Source organism: Budorcas taxicolor, chromosome X (genome assembly GCF_023091745.1).
Source record: "Budorcas taxicolor isolate Tak-1 chromosome X, Takin1.1, whole genome shotgun sequence".
Lineage (NCBI taxonomy): Eukaryota > Metazoa > Chordata > Mammalia > Artiodactyla > Bovidae > Budorcas > Budorcas taxicolor.
In genome coordinates, this window is record NC_068935.1 from 4885757 (window position 1) to 4912517 (window position 26761).

The 26761-nt window shown below is 36.2% G+C and overlaps 1 protein-coding gene across 1 annotated transcript in view; it reads left to right on the forward strand.

The window, feature by feature from the left end:
* DIAPH2 (diaphanous related formin 2) overlaps positions 1–26761 on the forward strand; it is a 791835-nt gene that overhangs the window by 252947 nt on the left and 512127 nt on the right. Inside the window, exons 7-9 of the mRNA XM_052663405.1 lie at positions 20973–21047; positions 21128–21197; positions 24976–25112. Coding sequence (XP_052519365.1) covers positions 20973–21047; positions 21128–21197; positions 24976–25112 — 282 coding nt within the window. The remainder of the gene's footprint in view (positions 1–20972; positions 21048–21127; positions 21198–24975; positions 25113–26761) is intronic.

The window sequence follows — 26761 nt, forward strand, 5'->3', positions numbered from 1 at the left end:
CATTTTGCATTGGACTACCTATGAAAAACAGAATAATGAGGGCAATTTTTTATGGTGCAGAAATGTGAATAGGACTTAAAATTGTGAGCACACCTCATAAGGCACCATTATATGCAGCATCACAAAATCAAGGTTGTCTTTTAAATTTGTTCGCTTTAACTTTCAAATGCATAAATTGTTTTAGAGGACCCTACTACATTTTTACATACACTAGAGTAAATTCAGAATAGTTAAGTCAAATTTTATACTTTCTTTTAAAATCTTGGTCAACAATTTGTATTCATGGCAACCATGTTGGCTCATTTAGCTAAGTTGGTCCCATAAATATTCAGTGATATTGAACTTTTTAAATATAATGTTAGCTTTAAAACAGAATTTTAGTTTAAGGCAGATTCAGTATTATATCTCATAACAGAACCAAAGTAGATCTATGAGTTCTATATTATTTTGAAAATGAAAGACATAGGAACAGCAAATACTGACTCAAGTTTCTGAAGTATTGTTTCAGTAAGAAGTTATAGACATTAAAGTAGAGTAAATGATGACTCCTATGTTGGCTTTATTATATGACATAGGAAGTTCCACTAAGGCAGTACATTTTCTTGTTGAAATGCTGTGTTTTAAATTTGAAAGCCAATCTGTATATATAACAATTGTTTAAAGGTATATAAAATATAGCAGTAGAGTCTAGGCACAATATTTAAATGGATTTCTTAATAGAAGGTGAGCTTCCATTTAAAAATACTTTATATGCATTTTATTGTACTTTCGATATATTCAACATTTGCCTTGGGAAGGAAAAGCTTCTAAATATGTGTCATTTGAAATATTTGTATTTTGGTTTATATGAATTAACTTAAGTAAAGATCTTGGACACACATTAGAGTTTTATACACTTATTGTTATGGGACTCTTATTAAAGTAATTGCAGCTCTCAATAATAGATGCAGATATCCCACTAAGATGTGGATAAACATATAGGAATGTCGCTCAGTCGTGTCCGACTCTTTGCGACCCCATGGACTGTAGCCTACCAGGCTCCTCTGTCCATGGGATTTCCTAGGCAATAGTACTGGAATGGGTTGCCATTTCCTTCTCCAGCGGATCTTCCTGACCCAGGGATCGAACCTGTGTCTCCCACATTGTAGACAGACGCTTTACCGTCTGAGCCACCAGGGAAGTCCGGATAAACATATAAGCTCCAAGTAAACCTGGTAGTTTTCAAAATGCCTAGGACAATGCCAGGTAGTGATTTGAGTATAAAATGGTTCCAATCTACCCTGTAGCCAAGGGGGGAAGATGGCAGAATATTAATAGATATAACTGTTATCTGATGAATGATATTGCATTTATTTTTTCCAGGTAAAGACATTCTTTTTAATTCTAAGCTGAGAGAATTTTATTTTGTGTTTGTCTAGATGAGAGGTATTGAACAACACAGTAGAACTGAGTCTTGGATAGTTTTCCATAAAGTACAGAGGATTTTGAATGTCCATTTCCTCCACTGAGTTAAAAAACAAAAAAAATAAAGTCATGGTATTTCTACAAAAACCCAGAGTAATAATACTGGTGTACAGCTTCCCCATAATCTAAGCTGCTACCAAAATGTACTTGAGAAATGTCCCTGAGGCTCTCCCTCTGGAATATCTATCATCTCTGTTGGACTTTTGATAGGAGCTGGATAGCTGACAATTCACGATTAGGATGCCAGCTAGCACCTGGAGTGCAGGTATTCTGTGCAGTCAATTGAAAGAAAATCCTTGTGCAATAGATAACAGTGTTTGCTCTATGACCCTGGCTGTTCGACTGGTGTCAGATAATGGACAACTCCTTTGGGGAGATTTCCTACTTGGTCAGCAAAGCTATAGATGTGTGGCCTCTCACATCAGGCAGTTGAAACCTGAAAATCTTCTATTGAGATGGAATCCATGAAGGGAGAACATAGAAGGGAGTATAACGCTGTAGTGCACTTTGAAAATGTAAGTCAGCTTCAAGTGACATGGCTAGCTTAGTAGTTTGCCATATGAATATGAATCTCAAACCTTTCTAAGTCCAGAATCAATCCACTCATATTTGTTAGGTCTGTTTTGCGGCACCCGGCATTACTGAAAATATGCAGATTGGGTCTAATTCTGTTTTGGAGAATGAGACCTGAGTACTGAATATTGCTCTGAAAGTGAAAGTGAAGTCGCTCAGTCTTGTCCAATTCTTTGCGACCCCATGGACTGCAGCCTGCCAGGCTCCTCTATCCATGGGATTCTCAGGCAAGAATATTGGAGTGGATTGCCGTTTCCTTCTCTAGGTTTTCATATATGAATGTGTGCGAAAGTAGCTCAGTCATGTCTGACTCTTTGTGACCCCATGGACTGTAGTCCATGGAATTTTCCAGGCCAGGATACTGGAGTAGGTAGCCATTCTCTTCTCCAGGGGAACTTCCCAACCCAGGGATCAAATCCACATTGCACGTGGATTCTAAGGGTACCATAGCATCCTTAATACCGGCTTCCAAGAGAGTTCCTGGAGATCATTTCTTAAATTTTTGTATTTAATATTCATTCATCAAAAAGTATTGAAGACTAAGTGCTAGAGTGTTAAATGGATTTCAAAAAACTGAGTTATCATAAATTTCCATATGTGAATTAGCATTTGTTCAAGAATAAGAATACCCTGAAATGACTCCAACACTGAAACTACATTAAGCATTTTTCTTTGATAAAGAAAATGTTAAAGAGTTTTGTAGTGTTGTTGAGGTGAGCATTATAAGCATCAATTAAAATGGCAAAATATTTTAAATGTAAATGGTATGGGATATTGCCCTGGGGATATCCTCTGATGTTATGACATGTTTTGTACCTTGAAAAAAAAACTTCTCTCTGTCAGTTCTTTTTGTCATATACTTGATGCTGGGAGGGATCGGGGGCAGGAGGAGAAGGGGACGACCGAGGATGAGATGGCTGGATGGCATCACGGACTCGATGGACATGAGTCTGAGTGAACTCCGGGAGATGGTGATGGACAGGGAGGCCTGGAGTGCTGTGATTCATGGGGTCGCTGAGAGTCGGACACAACCGAGCCACTGAACTGACTGATACTTTCTCCCAGGAATAGGATACAGGATACGTAACGCTGAGCTATTACTATGTGAGCTTTCCACTAATTTTGGTTTCTGTGATTATTTCATATTGTTTATAAATTATAATACTGATTTTACAGGTTGAAATCATGTGTCTTAATTTGCTCATGACAATAGTTTGGTGCAAATATTCACCTTCATGCATTTCTCAAGTCTTTCAAATAATCTTGGAAAATTAGAGTAATAAAAGTAGGGTCAGCTATAGAAGAGTTAATCTTGAGGGCGAAGAGCAAATTATACACACATATTAATTTTTCAGATATGTGGTTGGAAATTTTTGAAACGTATTGAAAGGAGGGATGCTAGATAAATATGAATGATCAAATAGTACTGTGGAGATTAGAAGCACCATTGTGAACACACACTGTGGCGCTTAGGTAAGCATGATTCTGGACTTAGAACAGTCATCCATCTATTCAAGGATTTGGCTATGAACCCTGTGTGTATGATATAGGCTCATCTTTGATACTCCTGTTCATCATATTTCCCATTCTTATTTGACATATCTCTTGCATAGTTTTTGTGTTTCCATTGTCAGTACTCTAATTCAGGCCTCATTCCATTTGCAGACAGGAATTGGCAGAGGAACTGATCTATCCAGCAAAATAAGAGTTCATTGCATTTGTTAAAAGTTTAGTATAGCCAGAGTGAGCAAGGCAAAGCACAGAGGGTTAGCAAAGTTAAGGAAGTTAGCGGGAAGTGTAGAGGAGGAAAATGTAAACCCGACTGTCTCAGAGTCTCTGGCTGGGTCTGCAAATTAGTGTAATAAAATTAACAGGAGAAAAAAATACAAATTTTACCAATTTTTTTTTTTTTTTTGGTACATAAACATTGGAGACTTCACAAGAGAAAGGAGACCCAAAGAACTGAACAAAATCAAAACCTTTTATGCCTTTTAGACAAAGAAACAATAAATTTGTGAAAAAATGACAAGACCAAGGGATTTGGGATAGGGGTAGTACATGATGAAGAAGTAACTAGGAAGCTAAGGGTTAGTTTAACAAAGTTAATATATACAGGCTTCTGTGTCCTCAATTCCCTGTGTCAGATGACACAAATGCCTTCCCTCCTAGAGTTACAGGCAGGATGGGTACCTTTCACATGGAAGATTTCTCTCCTGCTTTCAGAGAAGAAGAGGGGTGGGCTGGGGAAGAACGAGGTCATAGTGACTTTCTTGCTTCAGTCCTTTTCTTAGTCCTTCAGCTTAAGATATTGAATATGCTAGAGTGCCATATTTTGGGGTATTGTGTTCTGAACTCTATCAGAAGCAAACTTAAGATGATTGACCACTGTAACCAAGAACTTTTATTCCTAAACTAAAGTTGAATAAACTAAAGTTTTATTGACTATGCCAAAGCCTTTGACTGTGTGGATCACAATAAACTGTGGAAAATTCTGAAAGGGATGGGAATACCAGACCACCTGACCTGCCTCTTGAGAAATCTGTATGCAGGTCAGGAAGCACCAGTTAGAACTGGACATGGAACAACAGACTGGTTCCAAATAGGAAAAGAAGTACATCAAGGCTGTATATTGTCACCCTGCTTATTTAACTTATATGCAGAGTACATCATGAGAAACGCTGGGCTGGAAGAAGCACAAGCTGGAATCAAGATTGCCGGGAGAAATATCAATAACCTCAAATAGGCAAATGACACCACCCTTACGGCAGAAAGTGAAGAGGAACTAAAAAGCCTCTTGATGAAAGTGAAAGAGGAGAGTGAAAAAGTTGGCTTAAAGCTCAACATTCAGAAAACTAAGATCATGGCTTCTGGTCCCAGCACTTCATGGGAAATAGATTGGGAACAGTGGAAACAGTGTCAGACTTTATTTTTCTGGGCTCCAAAATCACTGCAGATGGTGATTGCAGCCATGAAATTAAAGGACGCTTACTCCTTGGAAGAAAAGTTATGACCAACCTAGATGGCATATTCAAAAGCAGAGACATTATTTTGCCGACTAAGGTCCGTCTAGTCAAGGCTATGGCTTTTCCTGTGGTCAGGTATGGATGTGAGAGTTGGACTGTGAAAAAGGCTGAGCACTGAAGAATTGATGCTTTTGAACTGTGGTGTTGGAGAAGACTCTTGAGAGTCCCTTGGACTGCAAGGAGATCCAACCAGCTAGTCTATGTCTGACGCAGGATACAGCATGCTTGGGGCTGGTGCATGGGGATGACCCACAGAGATGTTATGGGGAGGGAGGTGGGAGGGGGGTTCATGTTTGGGAACACATGTAAGAATTAAAGATTTTAAAATTTAAAAATAAATAAATAAATAAATAAAACAGCCAAAAAAAATAATAAAATAAAATAAATAAAAAAAAAAATAAAGGAGATCAGTCCTGGGTGTTCTTTGCAATGACTGATGTTGAGGCTGAAACTCCCATTCTTTGGCCACCTGATGCAGAGAGCTGACTCATTTGAAAAGACCGCAATGCTGGGAAAGATTGAGGGCAGGAGGAGAATGGGAGTACAGAGGAAGAGATGGTTGGATGGCATCACTGACTTGATAGACTTGTGGTTGTGTGAACCCCAGGAATTGGTCGGACATGACTGAGTGACTGAACTGAACTGAACTGAAAGTTGAGTGGCTCCATTTTTGCAAGTGCTTCCTAATACTAGTATTTTTGTGTCAAGCCAGATATCAGTTAACATTTGGTACATTTTTTGAAGTGAGTATTTACTGTATGTCATTCGTATGTCTACAACTGTAATAATGAATTGCAACATGAGAAGGCTCTGTATCTATGCTGAGCAAGCAACTATTTTATTCACTGGTATATAGGAAGTAGAAAGCAAGTATATTTATGTTTGAACATCTCCAATGTGTTTATTACCTAAAGTTTCTCTTGCTTCTGGATTCCATAATAAATTTAAAAGCAAACAAAAAACACTTCACTTGTATTGCTTTCATGTTTAAATATACACATTGATGATATTTAAATAAATGTTTACTTGATGTCTGGTATTCCTTCATGAAAGGAAAATAGCCTAAAACACTCATAATCACTAATTGGTAATATATTTGTTAATTGTTGATAATATAGTTGAATGGGAGGTATGTAATGACTGAGGATTGATTGATTCCAATCATTGTTTTGGTATTAAAAACCCTCATGATCTAAGACAATTCAATGAAATTGCTTATTTTCTTCATCTGTAAAATGAAGGAGCAGTATGGAGTAACTTAGTTTAATTAAACGACTCTTATTAGTTCATGTTCTTTCATGGAAGTTTGTTTATAAATGAAGATAAAACCATGTTAAAGTTTTTAGTGTTTGTTGTGGTTTTTACTTGTTCTAATTGAAAAGAAAGTCTTTCCATTTTTGAAAGAGGTCAAAGTTACTTCAGCAATTAAAGCATTATGCTTTCTTTAAAAAGCATTCATAGGTTTTAAAAGACATCAAATGTGTAACTTTTAGGAGTAGCTATGTTACTAGATTTTTCTGAAAATGAGTGCAAGCCAGGTTGAGTATAGTAGAAGGTTCATATTTTTTTTACTTAGGAACTTTATGCTACATTGTAATCCTATAAAGGTTTTATCTCCATTCCATGTACAGTTTATTATTTTGTTTTTGTTTTGTTGTCATTGCTTTAGATCATTTATATCACAGTAGAAGAGAAAAATAGTGAGCTTTTGGGGTTTAATTTCTGTTAGATAAGGCTTAAGAATTATCAAGGTGTTTAATGTGGGGTTGTTAAGGATTTTAACTGTTCATTGTTGAATGATTATGCTTTGAAAGAATTTATTAAAATTGAAGGTATTAAGATATTTAACTATTTTAAGAGTGCATGTATGCACATACAGATACATAACAGTATTTTTCTCAGTTTTGGAGGAAAGAGATTTTAAAATATTACATGAAGATAAACTAGAAAAGACCAGAAAATTAACATTACAGATCACATTCTGAGACAATAAAACATTTGAACTTGCTAAGAGTTTTTTAACATCTACCATGAGGACCCGAAGAAATGATTCTTTGAGGTTTGATTGTGGATTCTTTGTGGTTTGATTGCAGATTCTTTGATTCTTTGTTGTTGTTCAGTCCCTAAGTTGTGCTTTTGGTGACAAACACTTCTTGTATTACTCTCGACTCTGTTACTTCCTGTTGGTTGTTGTTCATTTGCTCAGTTGTGTCCACCTCTTTGCGGCCCCATGGACTGCAGCATGCCAGGCTTCCCTCTCCTTCACTGTATCCCAGAGCTTGCTCAAACTCATGTCCATTGGGTCGGAGATGCCATCCAACCGTCTTGTCCTCTGTTGACCCCTTCTCCTCCTGCCTTCAATCTTTCCCAGCCTGAGGGTCTTTTCTAATGAGTCAGCTGTTCACATCAGGTGGCCAAAGTAGTGGAGCTTCAGCTTCAGTCCTTCTATTGAAAATTCAGGACTGATTTCCTTTAGGATTGACTGGTTTGACCTACTTGCATTCTAAGAGTTACCCTGTGCTAAAAGTATTCATGAACATTAAATTTTTTTGATCTTTGTCTACATAGCTATCACACTCTATAATGAGTCTTTAATTATGTAGGTGAGAAGGACTGTTGCCTTTCTGTTGTTCAGTCATCAAATGGTAATTATCTTTCAACTCTCCTTACCCCTGTTACCATGAAGGAATATTCATTGACCTTCTCTCTTGCCCACCAGAACCATTCAGTATAACATGCAGATTAGTGTAGGGAAAATGGCAATGTGTGCTGGTGTGTTCTATGCCTTTCTGTTTTCCTCCTTGCATTCAAAGAACTTCTTACCTTATTCATAGCAGATTAACTTGATGGCAGCTCTTTTTCATTTCCAGGGTTTATAGATTAGGAATATGATTTCCTGGAGTAAGTTCATTTTAACAAAATTCCACTATTAAAAGAAATTGGATGTCCTGAGGAGTGTGTGATAGTTTTAACCATATTAGTTAGCTTAGGAAAATAAACAAATACATTTTTTTATGAAAGTTAACATTTTAAGTTTGACTGGTACATCACTAAGAAGATGACTTTAGTTAAGTGTTTTTTAAGTGTCCTGACATAATTATACTCACAATTCAAACATATGAAGAATATTTAAAATATGACCACCTTATGTTTGAATATTTGGAATGATCTTCTTCCCTGCTTCCCCTCTACTTACTATAAATTTAAGATTCTATTTTTAATTTTATTCACATTTTTTGTATATTTTGTTTTCATTGTTACTGTGGGCTAAGGCCATCTCTTATATATTTTTCTAGCAATATTTTTAATGGAAAGTGGGGATAAAAATATTCATTATTCTGTAACCTCTTCGACATTTTAAAAGATTTGGACTTAAGTCATTATGACTGTCTCCAAAATATTTTGAGAGCTTAAGAAAGTGATTTTAATCAGTAAGAATCTTTTACCCTTTGAAGGAGAATTTTACTTAAACTATTGCCTTTAGGAGATTTTTGTATGTAAGGTGTTTACAATTTGTTGTAAATATTTAAGAGAAATTTGGTTTTATTTAGTAAAGAAAGAAAGAAAGTTAGTCCCACAGTCCTGTCCAACTCTGTGATCCCCTGGACTGTAGCCTGCCAGGTTCCTCTGTCCCTGGAATTCTCCAGGCAAGAGTACTGGAGTGGGTTGCCATTTCCTTCTCCAGGGTAATTCCTGACCGAAGAACAACTAAAAAGCACACACATTTCCTCCTTTGTGAGGAATTCTTAAAAGAAAAATTTGTGAGTAGCATGAAACAGAGCAGGATTTTTCCAGTGAGACCTGATGGAGAGAATGAATGAGCCAGGTAAAACCCTCTTAAAGCAAAAACGAGAAGAGATAGGGAGAGATGGATTGTCTTCTTTGGTATTTTATAAGGAAATTATAATCTGTTTCAGTATTGAATTCAAAAGGACTAAGAGGCAGAGCTGGAAAATTGACATATTCAACCTTTTTATGCATCAGGTGAAATAAGTGGTCATTGAATGTCATGCTTCAAAAGAACATGTACAGATATCTGGAATTGGAAATATGATAATAGATATTTTAACTTGGTCAGAAATAGTTGATGCACTAATCTACCATGATAAATAGTTTTGAAGGACATTGAAATGCTGAAGGGTACTGTATTTGCTTTCATGTAGACAAACCTGAGTGGATGTAAGTTTTAAGACCAGGGCAGTCATAGCATATACAAATCCATTTTGTTTTTGTTGTTAACATTTATTTTTTCATGGTGGTATGCTATTGATAGTAGAATTATCTATGAAGTTGATTTAGCTGAACAAATAATAGTTTAAAAATGCTGAAAAGTCTAAGGTTTTCTTGGCCACTCTTTGGAGATATCGATCTGTGGATTGAAGGTATGATACTGCTTGCATTAGGTTGTACATTGCTTTTAATCACCCCAGGACCTTTTCTTTCCATGGGGACCAAAACTAAGGTTTGGTTTTAATTTCATTCAAAAATATTACATTGGCAATATCTGTGTTAAAATAAGATGTTTCCCTGGTCTTAAAATATGTAAACACTATTTGGAATTATTTTTGAAGTCTACTCAGTGCTTTGAATTAGTTGTTTTATATCTTTCAATTTTACCAACTTTCTCAACTCCATGACGAATCTCTGAACTATCATTCGTTTTATTTTATCTTCTTGTGATTTGGGTTGTAGTATGAGATTAAACATGGGAACAGAACACCATTAGAGGGAAATAAAATCCTTTGTACAGAACACATAACCCTTTATACTAGCCTTTAGCAGTGCACAAACGGTGATAAAGGGATGACATGACTAATATTGGACGCCCGCACATGAGACTCATTGCCTTTACTGCTTATGGATCAGTTCAGTTCAGTTTAGTTGCTCAATCATGTCCGACTCTTCGTGACCCCATGGACTGCAGCACGCCAGGCCTCCCTGTCCATCACCAACTCCTGGAGTTCACTCACACTCCTGTCCATTGAGTTGGTGATGTCATCCAACCATCTCATCCTCTGTTATCCCCTTCTCCTCCCGCCCTCAATCTTTCCCAGAATCAGGGTCTTTTCAAATGAGTCAGTTCTTCACATCAGGTGGCCAGTATATTGGAGTTTCAGCTTTAGCATCACTCCTTCCAATGAACATTCAGGGCTGATTTCCCTTAGGCTAGACTGGTTGGATCTCCGTGCTGTCCAAGGGACTCTCAAGAGTCTTCTCCAACACCACAGTTCAAAAGCATCAATTCTTTGGTGCTTTGCTTTCTTTATAGTCCAACCCTCACATCCATACATGACTATTGGAAAAACCATAGCGTTAACTAGACGGACCTTTATTGGCAAAGTCATGTCTCTTGCTTTTTAATATGCTGTCTAGGTCGGTCATAACTTTTCTTTCAAGGAGTAAGCGTCTTTTAATGTCATTGTTGCAGTCGCCATCTGTGGTGATTTTGGAGCCCCCCAAAATAAAGTCAGCCACTGTTTCCACTGTTTCCCCATCTATTTGCCATGAAGTGATGGGACCAGATGACATGATCTTATTTTTCTGAATGTTGAGCTTTAAGCCAGCTTTTTCATGCTCCTCTTGCACTTTCATCAAGAGCCTCTTTAGTTCTTCTTCGCTTTTTGCCATAAGGGTGATGTCATCTGCCTATTTGAGGTTATTGATATTTCTCCTGGCAATCTCGATTCCAGCTTGTGCTTCCTCCAGCCCAGCGTTTCTCATGATGTACTCTGCATATAAGTTAAATAAGCAGGGTGACAATATACAGCCTTGACGTACTCCTTTTCCTATTTGGAACCAGTCTGTTGTTTCATGTCCAGTTTTAAGTGTTGGTTCCTCACTTGCATATAGATTTCTCAAGAGGCAGGTCAGGTGGTCTAGTATTCCCGTCTCTTCCAGAATTTTCTACAGTTTGTAGTGATCCACATAGTCATAGATATTTTTCCAGAACTCTCTTGCCTTTTCAATAATCCAGCGGATGTTGGCTATTTGACCTCTGATTCTTCTGCATTTTCTAAATCCAGCTTGAACATCTGGAGGTTTACAGTTCACATACTGCTGAAGCCTGGCTTGGAGAATTTGTAGCATTACTTTACTAACATGTGAGATTAGTGCAACTGTGTGGTAGTTTGAGCATTCCTTGCCATTGTCTTTCTTTGGGGTTTCAGTTAAAACTGACCTTTTCCAGTCCTGTGGCCACTGCTGAGTTTTCCAGCTCAGTCATTGCTGACTCAGGAAAGCACTTTCTAATTTTAGCTTTAACCCTTTTGAAAGAAAGACGTGAATCCAGACAGTCTAATTATAAATGTGCATGTAGTCACTACTTCCTATATGTCTGTTTTACATATAGAATGCTGAACTCATCCATCCACTGTCTGATTTTAAGTTATATTTATGTGAACTATAATTAAATAATTCAGGGTCCAAATATCCAACTTATGGATAAAAGAGGTTAAAGTTTTTAGAGACTGTGAAGGAACAGAATCTCATTCCCTCATAAAATAGGCACATTTATAGAGTTTTCTTCATTTTTTTTTTGGTCCTGGAGAGTCAGAGAGGGGAGAATCTTGCTTTCTCATGGCCATAGGGTTCAATGAATCCTCTGATACTTTCATTACAGATAAGATTTTTTTTTTTAATTTTGAGCATGCCAATGAGTGTAAGTGGGCCCTTTAGAAAAAATGACTTCAGAAGTTCTGAAAGCCTGGGACAGATTTTTGTTTTAGAACCTTAATGTGTTTTGATATTTTTCTGCTACAATTACACATGGACTATAAATATACTTTTATCTCCACGTCTCCCCTTCCCCTACTATTGTGACTTCTATGTCTATTTCACTGTGAATTGGCCGAACTAAATATAGTAATGAATATACAGAAAGTTGAATAACAGGAAGTTAAAGAAAGCAAGTGATGTGATTTGAGTACCAAATATCAAGTCATGAAATCTTTTTTAAAAAGTCAACGTGTAGAAGTCTAGTATCTATTTTTTATTTTTATTTATTTATTTTGGGCATACCACGTGGCATGTAGGCAATTATTTCCCTGACCAGGGATCAAACCCATGCCCCCCGCATTGGAAGTGCAGTCTTAACCACTTGACTGCCGGGAGTCCCTCTAGTATCTTGTTAGAGTCTTCTGCATGTTTCATATACTTAAAATACTTTTCAATAAATGAGGAAATGTTATTAAGTGTTAATAATTTTTAAGAAGACTATGCCTAAAATTCATACTGTATTTTGGATAAGTAGATTTAAGGAGTGCTAAAGTTTTTTATTTTGAACATTTTTAGAAATATCTTAATGCAAGCTTCACTGTGCATGATTTCATTTAATAGTAACAAAGCCCTTATGAGGTATAGGTACTATTCTCATCCCTATTTTGTAGACAAGGAAACACGCTTAGAGATTTTAAGTAACTGATTGAAAGTAACGCAGCTAGAATACGATAGAGATGGGATTGGAACTCAGATCTGTCTTCTTATAAAGCTTATATATTTAACCATGTCACTCTGTGATCTCACAGAGATACCCCATTGATGAATGGAGAGTTATATTTCCGACCTTTGAGTAAATGTGGGAAAAGATCTCTAATTTGTAACTTCTTGAGCAATATCAGGGTATATAGCCATACCTTTTATATCTAAGGTCAGAAAATATTGTCTCATTGTGGGTCAGTCCTCTTCCTCCCTGGAACATCTTCCTGGCTTCTTTTTCAGTGTTCAGATCTTTTCTTGGGCTCTTGCTCACACAGACATTAACTGTCCTCAGTGATCTTTCTATTTTTGTTTGTTTGTTTGGGTGGTTCATTTGTTCTACCTGGTCTGCTGTTAAGTGACGACTACAAATATGATGGTGGATATGTAGCATGTCAAGACAACCCTAACTTAGGTAACTTGATGAAATAAAATTACCAATACGTTTGTCAAAAATTATTTATTTATTTGGTTGCACCATGCCTTAGTTGTGGCAAGTGGGATCATTAGTTGCAGCATGTGAGATCTAGCTCCCTGACTAGGGATTGAACCCAGACCCCCTGTGCTGGGAGTGTGGAGTTTTGACCGCTGGACCAACAGAGAAGTCCCCAAATCATCAACGTGTTAATGCCAAGAAATGAGATTATGGGCTGTAACCCATCTTAACAACAACGACCAAAAAAACCAAAAACCTTTCACTACATCTAACTCTGTTCTTTCCAATAAGCTGCTGCCTAAATCTTGATTGCAAGTTTTAGAGGGAGTTTCCAAATATTTTTCTTCGGTAGTATTTCATAGATAAGAAGCTTAGGACTTTGAAAGACAAGAAACATGTGCGTTGAAAACTAGCCATTACACCTAAATGAATGAAATAAGCTATTAAATAATAGAAAATATATAATTCTTTGTCTAGACATAGATATCTAGGTTTAAGCTCGTTGCAGTTCTGGAAGAACCACAGATTCTTCTGTGAGTTCTGGCTGGAGCCATTAGCCAAGTGTTATAGAAAACCATGTACTGGTTCTATTAGTAATTTCTAATGGTGTGATTGAAATAAACATGGGCTTTGGAATCAGACCTAGGTGTGTGGGTGTGAGTACTTAAACTGATATTTAACTTGTGGAATGATGTTTTGCAAGTAACTTAAATAATTTTCTTCTCAGTTTCTTTATGTGAAAACATTTTCAGGATTAAAGTGAAAACGGTTGACAATATGAAGTGTTTGAAGGATTTTAAGCAGTTACAACTATTATACTTTTGGTGCTAGTGGTAAAGAACCTGCCTGCCGATGCAGGAGACAGTAAGAGACATGGGTTTGATCCCTGGGTCAGGAAGATGCCCTGGAGGAGGTCATGACAACCCACTCCAATCTTCTTGCCTGGAGAATCCCATGGACAGAGGAGCCTGGTGGGCTAGAGTCCATAGGGTAGCAAAGGGTCAGACATGACTTAAGCGACTTAACCATGCACTCATGCCACATGCATGCTTTGCTGAAGGAATGCTAAATGGTCTAGCCACTTTGGAAAACAGTTTTAAAAGATTACCAACACAATATTGTAAACCAACTATCTTTTAGTTATAAAAAATAAGTTAAAAAAAGAAAAAACAAAAAACTCATCTTAAAACCTAACAATTCCTCCCCTAGTTATTTTCCCAAAGAGAAATGAAAATGCACGCTTACATAAATACTTACATATGAATGTTTATAGCAGCACTGTTCATAATGATCAAAACCTGGAAACAGCCGAGTTCAGTTCACTCACTAGTGGCCAACTCTTTGTGAGTTGGGCATGGACTGCATGCAGCATGCTAGGCCTCCCTGTCCACCACCAATTCCTGGAGCTCGCTCAAACTCATGTTCATCGAGTTGGTGATGCCATCCAACCATCTCATCCTCTGTCGTCCCCTTCTCCTCCTGCTTGTCTTTCCCAGCATCAGTGTCTTTTCCAATGAGTCAGTTCTTCGCATTAGGTGGCTAAAGTATTGGGGTTTCATCTTTAGCATCAGTCCTTCCAATGAATATTCAGGACTGATTTCCTTTAGAATTGATTGGTTTTATCTCCTTGCAGTCCAAGGGACTCTCAAGAGTCTTCTCCAGCACCCCATTTCAAAAGCATCAGTTCTTCAGCACTCAGCTTTCTCTATAGTCCAACTCTCACATCCATCCATGACTACTGGAAAAACCATAGCTTTGACTAGACAGACCTTTCTTGGCAAAGTCATGTCTCTTCTTTTTAATATGCTGTCTAGGTTGATCATAGCTTTTCTTCTAAGGAGTAAGGATCTTTTTATTTCATGGCTGCAATAATCATTTGCAGTGATTTTGGAGCCCCCGAAATAAAGTCTGACACTGTTTCCACTGTTTCCCCATCTATTTCCCATGAAGTGATGGGACCAGATGCCATGATCTTCGTTTTCTGAATGTTGAGCTTTAAGCCAACATTTCACTCTCCTCTTTCACTTTCATCAAGAGGGTCTTTAGTTCTTCTTCACTTTCTTTCATAAGGGTGGTGTCATCTGCATATCTGAGGTTATTGATATTTCTCCTGGCAATCTTGATTCCAGCTTGAGCTTCCTCCAGCCCAATGTGTCTCATGATGAACTCTGCATATACGTTAAATAAGCAGGGTGACAATATACAGCCTTGACGTACTCCTTTTCCTATTTGGAACCAGTCTGTTGTTCCATGTCCAGTTCTAACTGTTGCTTCCTGACCCGCATACAGATTTCTCAAGAGGCAGGTCAGGTGGTATGGTATTCCCATCTCTTTCAGAATTTTCCACAGTTTATTGTGATCCACACAGTCAAAGGCATAGTGACCTCCATACAGATTTCTCAGGAGGCAGGAAAACTTATGCTTACATAAACACTTACATGTGAATGTTTATAGCAGCTTTGTTCATAATCATGAAAACCTGGGAACAACCGAGATATTCATCAGTTGACGAATGGAAAAAAAATTGTGTTACACGCATACAATAAAACGGGATGGACTACTAGTACATGCAACAACATAGTTGAATATCATGTTTGTGCTAAGTGAAGGAAACCAGACACTAAAACCTGTATACAGTATGATTACATTTCTAATTACATTTTGGAGCAAGCAAAACTGTAGGGACACAAACCAGATACGTGGTTGCCACATGGCTGGGAGTAAAGAAAAGTGACTGATTGTAAAGGGAAATGAGAAAATATTTCGATGGGGTGGACGTGTTCTATGTCTCGTTTGTGTTAGAAGCTGCATGACTGTGTTTTGTCAATGATGAATTTCACTGTATGTAAGTCATATTCCAATCAAAAGGGAAAAAACCTTGTGTTACAGAGTATTATGAATAGTATATGAGATCCTCTTCCTCCCCCCATTTTTTCTTCTGTTTGGTTTTTCATTATTCTCTGTTCTTTCTGTATCTCTTATAAATTTGGGGTCCATGATAAATTGCAATGTCTGATTTCAAGGCTGAGATACTACAGAAAATTGATGTCTTTACCTGCAATCTGAGTCAGATTTTAAATAGAGTCATTGACTGTGTTTTCATACTTCTAGATATTTCAGTTAGTACTGAATAACTCAGAGCTGGAATTTGCCTACTCTGTGAAATGTATCAAATATATCTGGGAATTCCCTGGCGATTCAGTGGTTATGACTCTGAACTTCCGCTACAGAGTGCGTGGGTTCAATCCCTGCTCATGAAACTTAGGTCCCACATGCCTGTTGGCCAAACAGCAAAAACAAAGGCATATATATATTTATACACAGACCAAATATACTTGCTTTTACTAGTTGTTTTATCTCTGTCCTGTGGCTATGCAGGTATACAGTATGGTATGGAGGGTATTTAGAGCAGTCTTAAATTTTGAGCATGAATCCTGATTATGAAAGTCTTCATCGTCTTCTCAGCAAACACTGTTTTATGTCAGATGTTCTCAAACTTGAGCAAACATCAGAATCACCTGGAGTAGTTAAAAGAGTTTTTTGGCTCCACCTATAGAATTGCTGTGTTAGTAGGTCTCGCGTGGGATCCAAGAATTTGTATTTCTAACAGATTCCCAGATGCTGTTGATGCTCCTGGTTTGGGGCACACACTTTTAGAACCATGGATTTATACTTACTCTGTTGTTGCAGTATCAAAATTCCTGCCTATGTAGTTGCATGCTAAATAACTTCAGTCGTGTCCAACTCTTTGCTGCCCTATGGACTGTAGCCTGCCAGGCTTCTCTGTCCATGGGCTTCTCCAGGCAAGAATACTGGAGTAGATTGCCATGCTCTCCTCCAGGGGATCTTCCTGACCCAGGGATTGAGCCCTCATCTTTTAAATATTCTGCATTGACAGGCAAGTTCTTTACCACTAGCACCACCCGGGAAGCCATGCCAACATAAACTAGCCAACATTTTGTTTTTAAACCACTTCACCATTTCAGTGTCACATTTATATTGGAGAAAACCTACATATTTAAGTGTGAGAGAAACACAAACAGTTAGTGTTTGGGTAGAGGCCACAAAGTATTTGCCGCTTTAAAGAGAAAGCATTTGGTGCTGGCAAGAGACAAAGCAAAAAATATGTATGTATAGCTGCACTCTCTTCCTCTTCACCTCTTGAATGTCATCCTACTATATCATAGTTATTTTATCCCCCTAGCTACAACCTCCTTCTGGACACCTATTCTCTATAAATGCTCTAAGGGCTCCTACCATGCCTCTAATCATTGGCTTTCAGTCGCTCAGTTCAATCAGTTCAGTTCAGTTCAGTCACTCAGTTGTGTCCGACTCTTTGCGACCCCATGGGCTGCAGGATGCCAGGCCTCCTTGTCCATCACCAACTCCCAGAGCCTACTCAAACTCAAGTCCGTCATGTTGGTGATGCCATCCAACCATCTCATCCTCTGTTGTCCTCTTCTCTTCCCACCTTCAATCTGCGTCAGCATCCGGGTCTTTTCCAATGAGTCAACTCTTCGCATGAGGTGGCCAAAGTATTGGAGTTACAGCTTTAGCATCAGTCCTTCCAATGAATATTCAGAACTGATTTCCTGTAGGAATGACAGGTTGGATTTCCTTGCAGCCCAAGGGACTCTCAAGTCTTCTCCAACACTACAGTTCAAAAGCATCTGTTCTTTAGTGCTTAGCTTTCTTTATAGTACAACTCTCACATCCATACATGACTACTGGAAAATCCATAGCTTTGACTAGATGGCCCTTTCTTGGTAAAGTAATGTGTCTGCTTTTTAATATGCTGTGTAGGTCATAACTTTTCTTCCAAGGAGTAAGCATCTTTTAATTTCATGGCTGCAGTTACCATCTACAGTGATTTTGGAGCCCCCCAAAATAAAGCCTCTCATTGTTTCCATTGTTTTCCTATCTATTTGCCATGCAGCGATGGGACCAGATGCCTTGATCTTAGTTTTCTGAATGTTGAGCTTTAAGCCAACTTTTTCACTCTCCTCTTTCACTTTCTTCAAGAGGCTCTTTAGTTCTTCCTCACTTTGTGCCATAAAGGTGGTGTCTTCTGCATATCTGAGGTTATTGATATTTCTCCCGGCAATGTTGATTCCAGCTTGTGCTTCATCCAGTCCATCATTTCTCGTGATGTACTCTGCATATAAGTTAAATAAACAGTGTGACAATATATTGCCTTGATGTACTCCTTTCCCGATTTGGAACCAGTCTGTTTTTCCATGTCCAGTTATAACTGTTGATTCTTGACCTGCATACAGATTTCTCAGGAGGTAGGTCAGGTGGTTTGGTGTTCCCGTGTCTTTCAGAATTTTCCACAGTTTTTTGTGATCCACACAGTCAAAGGCTTTGGCATAGTGAATAATGCAAAAGTAGATGTTTTTCTGGAACTCTCTTGCTTTTTCAATAATCCAGCGATGTTGTCAATTTGATCTGTGGCTCCTCTGCCTTTTCTAAATCCAGCTTGAACATCTGGAAGTTCACTGTTCACATACTGTTGAAACCTGGCTTGGAGAATTTTGAGCATTTCTTTTGGTAGCGTGTGAGATGAGTGCAATTGTGCAGTAGTTTGAGCATTCTTTGGCATTGCCTTTCTTTGGGATTGGAATCAAAACTGACCTTTTCCAGTCCTGTGGGCACTGCTGAGTTTTTCATATTTACTGACATATTGAGTGCAGTGCTTTCACAGCGTCATCTTTTAGGTTTTGAAATCGGTCAACTGGAATTCCATCACCATTAGCCTTAGGTATTCTCAGTTAAGATTTTTCTCTGCCTACTTTGTAATAGGCCTGACCTCTTCACACTTAAGTTTCATGGTTGTGTGCAAATTTTTTTTTTCTTTCAGACTGATAGTAGTTTTCACTGAATGAAACCAACGTACCATCAACTGCACAATTTGAAACATTCTGGGAGATGTGAGTGTCTGATTTCATGTGAACAGATAGAAATCATGGTCTTAAATCAAAGGCTTCTCCAGACCCAGAAAGAAATGATCCTAATAATTGTAATAGCAGTAGGTAGAAAAAGAAATGAGTAAAATTTAGACTCTTAAAACAAGTTATAAAGGTTAAGTTTAAGGAAATCATAGATTATTTTTTCTTCCCAAATGCCAAAGCAGATACTGAGGGCTGTTTGTATAAATTTAATCAGAAGTCTGATTATTTTAAGGTTGCGTTAGGGTATTTGCTGAAATGATATCTCCTGATTACTCTCTGTGATAGATTATCATTATTTTATGCTTAGAGAGCTGGTGTCCTTTTCTCCTTCTACCACCACCTTACTGATTATCTAGAGTCTGAGAAAATAGCTCATTATACTGGTTGATTACATGCCTCAATTGAATTGTAGCTTGCCGCCAATTATCATTACAATGCCATATTGATTTTTTCTCATTTCCACTGTGGAAATTAAAGCAGAATTTGTTTAAAACGAGTTTCCATATATATTGTGAATGTGATTGGTTCTGAATATTTGAACTATTTTTAAAATAGTTTTTTTCAGTGATCTGTTGTTTCTTATTGTCTCTTAGAAATTTAGGTCTCATCTCTGTTGATAAGCTTTGCCTTAGTTAAATATGAAACGTGATTTAAAGACTGTGGCATTGAACTATAGTCATGGTTTATATATATATATATATTTAATTATTGCTTCACAGGTGTCCTGCTGTATATTAATTTACATTTGAGAATTTCATGGGCAGTATGATTCTGCTCATTCTTTTAACCACACTACTCAATAAGTTTAGTTATGTTTAATTAGCAAATATTTAGTGTTGACTATATGTAATCTACCCTGCTAAGCTTTGTGGGATTCTCAAAGATGAATAAGATCATGGAACAATCTTCAGAGAATTTTTAATCCAAAAGGTGGATAAGACACTTGTGATGCAATCATAATGTTGTTCAGTAAGAGATACAGAAACATGGGCATTCAAGGGGAAATAACACATTTGGATGTAGTACTTACAGGGAAAAACATTAATGGAGGAGTTGCCAGTCAGTTTGAACCTTGGTGAGATGGAGTTGGAGTTACCTTCTGGAAAGAAAGATTGAAAAATGAGGTCAAGCAGGGAAGACTGTAGGAAACAGAATATGTCTGATTTTATTGGAACATGTGGTCTGAGGCTTGAGGCTTGAAAGGTAGGTTGAGGTTTGATCAGAATCAGGAGTTGCAATTTGTTAGGTAGTCCAGAAAAGATTTTTGATGGAAGACTGCTCTTATTTCCTCTACTGGGAAAGTTCTTTACTTTTTTTAAAGCTCTGCTCAAATATCACCTTATCAAAGAATCTTCCCCTGACTACACATAAAAAAAAAAAAAAAGAGTAATAACACTGGGTCACTCATTCCATTTCCCAAGGTTTTTTTTTTTCTATTCATAGTACCAAAACAGTGATATTTTATTAGGTAGTTGTTTATTTAGTCTTTGTCTTCTTTTTTCTAGATGATAAGCTACATGAACATAGGAACTTAGTTTGTTGCCAGTTATTTCTATCACATAGAACATGCCTGGTAGTTAGTGGGAACTCAAATAAATATTTTTTGAATGAATGATCAGAATAAATGCAAAGATGAAAAAGTTGGGGGATCAGGAAATTATGCCAATATTTCAAGTCTGAAGGATTCAAAGGATAGCGGTGTTATTAACAGAATATGGAAGAGTGGAAGAGGAGTTGATATAGGGAAACAGAGACAAAACAGAAAATAAACTTGGGTTATAAATTCAGGCTTAAATATTTAATGCTGGTGAAACAACCAAGGTAGTGCTGTGGAATGGGCAATCTAAAATGTGAAGGAAAGTGTGGGATTGAGATAAAAGATCTCTTCAGTCATTCTCATAGGGTCAATACTCAAAGTAATTGGAGTAGAGAAAAAGATTGACAAACAGTATGAAGACTGGATTAGCAGATTTGAAAATCAAAAATTTAATTTGAGGTATGTAATGTTTTAATCATATAAACTTATTTATACTTTGTTTGTTTGTTTCATAGCTGGGTTAACAACTTTGGCCATGAAGGTCTTGGACTCTTGTTGGATGTGCTGGAAAAGCTTCTGGACAAGAAACAGTAAGAATAAACATGAAAAAAAAAATTCACCACAGGGGAGATTTTTCAGCACAATACAATGTTTTTTTTCTTTTATTCAGGCAAGAAAATATTGACAAGAAGAATCAGTATAAACTTATTCAGTGCCTCAAAGCATTTATGAACAATAAGGCAAGTAGTATTTATTTATGCCTTTGTTACAAAAGATGAGAGCTTTCCTAACAGAGTGTATGAAACAGGCAAAATCGTGGGTGCTTACTTAGTTTTCAAAAGGGTCTTTATAATGCAAATCCTCATGAGCTTCATTTAAGTATTATTTAAAATATACTTTGCTTCTCAAAATATTTAATGACAGGTTTTTGCAATCTTGCAGACATCAAGTCTTGTTCCCAAATCAGATAATACTGTTTTTTGTTTTTGTTTTGATAGTAGTTGAAAATTTTAAATTTGATTAATTGGATACTATTTCCTTACAGAGAGTTTATCTTCCATTATAAAGGACAATTCAAAACTATGCTTTGATTTTTTTTTTAATTTTGCTAAAAACAGTATAAGGTTAAGATTTTTCATTCTTTTTTTGTTCAGTTAATGTCAGTGTGTTAATATCCATAAAAGACTTTTCTGGCAGATAGCAGAAGATTTTTGTATATGTGTGGTACCAGTTGCATTATTATTAAGGATTTATCTTCTAAAAGTATTTTTTTCTCAGGTTATGTAGTTATAGTCATTTTTTAATTTAAACTAGAATGAAGAATGAACTCTTATGTATGATTTACACCATATTCCTATAGGTAAAATACCATTGACATTCATTAATTTAAAAATCCCTTTAGATGGTGTTCTAATGATCTCAAAATATTTAATAAAAATAAGTATAACAGTGACCTAAATCTTGCAAGATGTAAAATATAGCTATTTTTAAATAATAACCAATGCAATAAGAGTATCTACATAAGTAGTCTGAAATCTTTTTTTATAATTGTATGGGATTATGCATGATATGTATGTGTATATTATACACACATGTATCAGCAAAGAATTTTTTGATCTGATGGATGCTTGCCAATTGACATGAGTCTCATGTATAGAATATACTAATTGTGCTGTTCTTGGAAGTTTCTTCTGAAAAGATTTCAATCAGTATTACTGCAGAAGTTTTCAACTTTTGAGCTCGTAGTCTTTGATGATAAAATTATGCAGAATGTGATACCTAACAGGAAAGCAGTTAATGAACATTGCTTCTCAGGATGGATCTCTCTTTTCAACTGAGGAAAACTAAGAAATAAATGGAAAGATAACACAGTACTAGAAATCAGGAGACAGAGTCTTTGCTTTGCCACTAAGTTGTGTGGCCTTTAGAAAATCATTTGACCTCTCTGCCAATCAGTCACCTAACCTGTAAAATTAGGAGTCTGATATAAATTCTTATTGGTTTGAGTAGTGAACTCTTAACAGCTTTCCAGGTATGAGTGTAATCAGTATAGTTAGTAGAGAAAGTCATATTAGTGAGATTTCCTATAGAGCCTTTTCCCTGGAGACAGCAGTTGATATGCCAATACATAATTAGTTGATTTATAATGTAGTGTTAGTTTCATTTATACAGCCAAGTAATTCAGTTATACATACATACATGTATCTGTTCATTATTAGTGTCTTTTCTCATATCGATTATTACAGAATATTAAGCAAAGTTCCCTCTGCTGTACAGTGGGTCCTTGTTGGTTATTTATCTTATATATTATAGTATATATGTGTTCATGCCAAACTACTGATTTATCCCTCCCCCAACCACATTTGCCCTTTGGTAACCATAATTTTGTTTTTGATATCTGTAAGTCTGTTTCTGTAAATAAGTTTTTTTTCTTTTTTATTAATTATATTCCACATATGAATGATACCATGATATCATATATCATATATGTTTGTCTTTGTCTGTCTTCAGTTAATAAAATAATTTCTAGGTCCATCCATGTTGCTGCAAATGGCATTTCATTCTTATGGGATGGCTGAGTAATACTCCATTGTATACATGTACCACATCTTCTTTATTCATTCCTCTGTTGATGGACATTTAGGTTGCTTCCATGTCTTGGCTATATTAAACACTGCTGCAGTGAACACTGGAGTGTATGTTTCCTTTCAGGTTATGGTTTTCTCCAGATATCTTCCCAGCAGTGAGATTTCTAGCTCATATGCTAGCTCTACTAGTTTATTTTGTTAAGGACCTTCATACTGTTCCTGCATAGTGGTTGTCCCAAATTGCATTCCCACTAACAGGGTAGGAGGGAGAACATGATAGTTTGATTTAGATTACTGTAAACTAAGGCTAAGCTTTCGTTAGAGCATGTTAATGTCTTTTACACTGGTGCTAGGAACATGACTAAATGATAAGTCTTTTAAATTACAGGCATCTGAAACGATAGGCATAAAGTTACATTAAAAAATAAACCGTGATATATCAATTTCATGTTGTATTGAATTTGTCATAGTCAAAGCATGAAACTTTCGTCTGAAATGATTTATGCATCAAATTTACTGACCTCAAAGGTTTTGATTACCTACTTCAAAAACTCTTTTTGCTTATATAGTACATAGAATAATACAATTATGAAAAGGAACCCATTGCCCTTTAACTTCCATTGTATAATATTGCTCTAATGTTTAGGTTGATGGTTTTCCACCATTTCTCATGTTTTCATTTTTATTTTGAGTATTTCCCTACTGGAGTGGATTGCCATTTCCTTCTCCAATGTTAGAAACTACCTTTAAACAATAAAATGGAAATTTGAAAAATTTAATGATTTCACTGTCAGTTTAACTGATTTTAAAAGTTATTTTAAGTTTGGTAATTGTATAGTAATCATCTATCTCTCCATTTTACAAATTTTCATTTATTTTAATTACTATTTATTGTTTACTACCCACCTTTATATATTCATTTTCCTTTTGTTTTCTTTGCTTCTTTTTCATTTTGTCTTTTCCATTTCCCTTTTTGTCTTATCTCTGTGTATTTTGTTATTATTATAGCTAAGGCTCATGTTGTTTTCTCCTGAATTTTTTTAGAAAATAGAAACCATGAAAATAGTCAAGTGTGTGGTACTTCAGTAAAGGTTAGCTTGAAATGGCAATTTTGCAATGATGAAATATTGTCAAATTCCCCTGTTAAACTGTAAAAACAAGCAAACATATTTCATAAGGAATCTGAGAAATACCTTGTGGGCCAAAGATCAAAGAAAATATGACCTTCTTTATGTAGTGAAAACCCGAGTTTTGGGCTTTCTTCAACATTTCTTTACCTATTCATTCTTGTGATGCACACTTGCATGCATATATTTAAGCCTAGAAAATCAATGAAAATGGTGTCTGTCTCCTCTGCCTAGTTGACTGTGACATGCAGTATTCAATAAAACCCAGGCTCCACTTCTTTGGGGTTATAATTTTGCTATGTACCACAGCTGCTTGAAAGAGGGAGGCTAAAAGAGAGAAGGTATGGGAAAACCCATACAGAGATTTGTAGCTTCTTTAACTGGCATGTAGTATACAAAAGAGCTTTTCAACATTTTCCCTTTTTGTTCAACTTAATTTTCCATACAAACATATTGAAAAATTTTATCATGAGTTCCAGATGTCTCCAACGAGAACCAATGACATAAGTAGAACAGCTACATATTCTTCTTGATTGAGGAAATACTGATTGCTGCATATTTCTTCCAAATTTTTATGGAATGTTTAGTTAGGATAATGGAGATCGTATCTCATAAAAGGACCTAAAATCCAAGAAGTGGTCATTTCAAATAAAAAGCAATTGAATTTGAAGAACATTCATTTAATTAAATAGAACCTCAATGTGGAGGCATGGGTTTTTAGAAAATCATTGTTAATTTGTTTTTTAAAATTAAAGATATGACTACAAAATATTTTGAAAGAAAGTTTTTTTTTTCTCCTTTAGTTTGGATTACAAAGGATTCTAGGAGATGAAAGAAGTCTTTTACTCCTAGCAAGAGCAATTGACCCCAAACAACCCAACATGATGACTGAAATAGTAAAAATACTTTCAGCTATTTGCATTGTTGGAGAAGACAACATGTAAGTATTGCTTTGTCATTAACATTAACTGCATAGAAATGACACTTGAAAAATTGAGAAATTTGTGCTGTTTCTTTTGATACCATGCAGCTGTGCTCAGTTGCTCAGTTGTATACGACTCTTTGCAACCCCTTGGACTGTAACTCACCAGACTCCTCTGTGCATGGGATTTCTCCAGCTGAGAATACTGGAGAGGGTACCCATTCCCTTCTCCAGGGGATCTTCCTGACCGAGGGATTGGATCCATGTCTCCTGTATATCTTGCATTGGCAGCAGATTCTTTACCACTAGTGCCACCTGATAGCTTGCATGAAGATAGTATTACATTTCAGGAGAAAAATTGGTATTTTTATCTTATCTGTTTACATTTTAGCTGTTTTTTGATTCTTTGAAAAATAGGTTTAAAAAGACAGAATCCTAATGGGAAGTTCTTCAATGTTGGATATTCAAAGTGAATGATTAGAATTTTATCTAGTTGAAGGGAAAGCAATTATTAGAAAAGTAGGGAAAGATCAGTTAAGGAGTAATTTTGGCTAAACACACACACAGGCACATTCACATACACACTCTACACAATATACACCCTCATCCATGCACATCAGAAAATTTGACTTCTTTAACTAACAGAGACCAGATGCTTTTATTCTGTACTATTATTTTACAGTAGTGCTTTACTTTATCTGTGTAATGTAAGTGAAAGAATAAAGCAGTTATTCATGGAATGCAACTAACTGATTAAAAAGAACAAAAGGCTGTTGGTAATCATTCAGGATGCATGTATGTACCATTTTCAGCAAGTTGTTGCTGACAACACATTAGATCACTTCTTACTGAAATAATATTCAATCAGAAGCAAAATTATAGGTTTGATGTCCAGTTGTTAAGAAACACTTGTGATAAAGAATGAAATACCTGTTACGGATATGAATTTGAATACTTTTTTCTAAACACTCTGTGTGGCAGTAATCATTTCAGTTTGAATTAGAATAGAGGCAGGCAAAGATTTAAGAATATTCTAATATGTTGACTTTCTCTTACCTCTTGGAATAAAATGAAATGTTTCTTAGTGTTGGTTTATCCTGTCTTATGAGAATGAGATAACATATGCAAAAATAATGCTTCCTTAGGTTTTATAGGAAAATCAGTTTATATATGACTAAGAAATATTTTCCTAGTCTATTAGGTTTTCAGTACTTAATTCACAGAATGCAACCTAGTCTGGTATATTTTATGACTTAATTATAATTTCAGATATAGCTTGATGTGAGTAGTATACTACAGAGAGGTTCATTTGATTCAGACACTGTACAGAGATAGCTACCAATATTTTTGTTCATGTAAATAAGTTTCTTGTGCTAGGTAATTATAGATGCTTCTTTAATTTACTGGGCTTTCTCTTCTGGGCTTTTTCCTTGTTCCATTTTCAGAGAATTTTTTAAAAGTTGTTTAAAAAATATGTACTCTTTCTTGCACTTCATTATAAAATTACAGTCTGATTACACTTGAATGAACTTTGAATAGCTGTAGATGCCACCATGTTTAAGTGACATTAATATCTATGTAATGTTATTTTGCTGTGCTTAAAAAAAAACTATATTAACACATGCAATATCAAAACTCAATACTTAAAATTTTAATGTTTATCAATT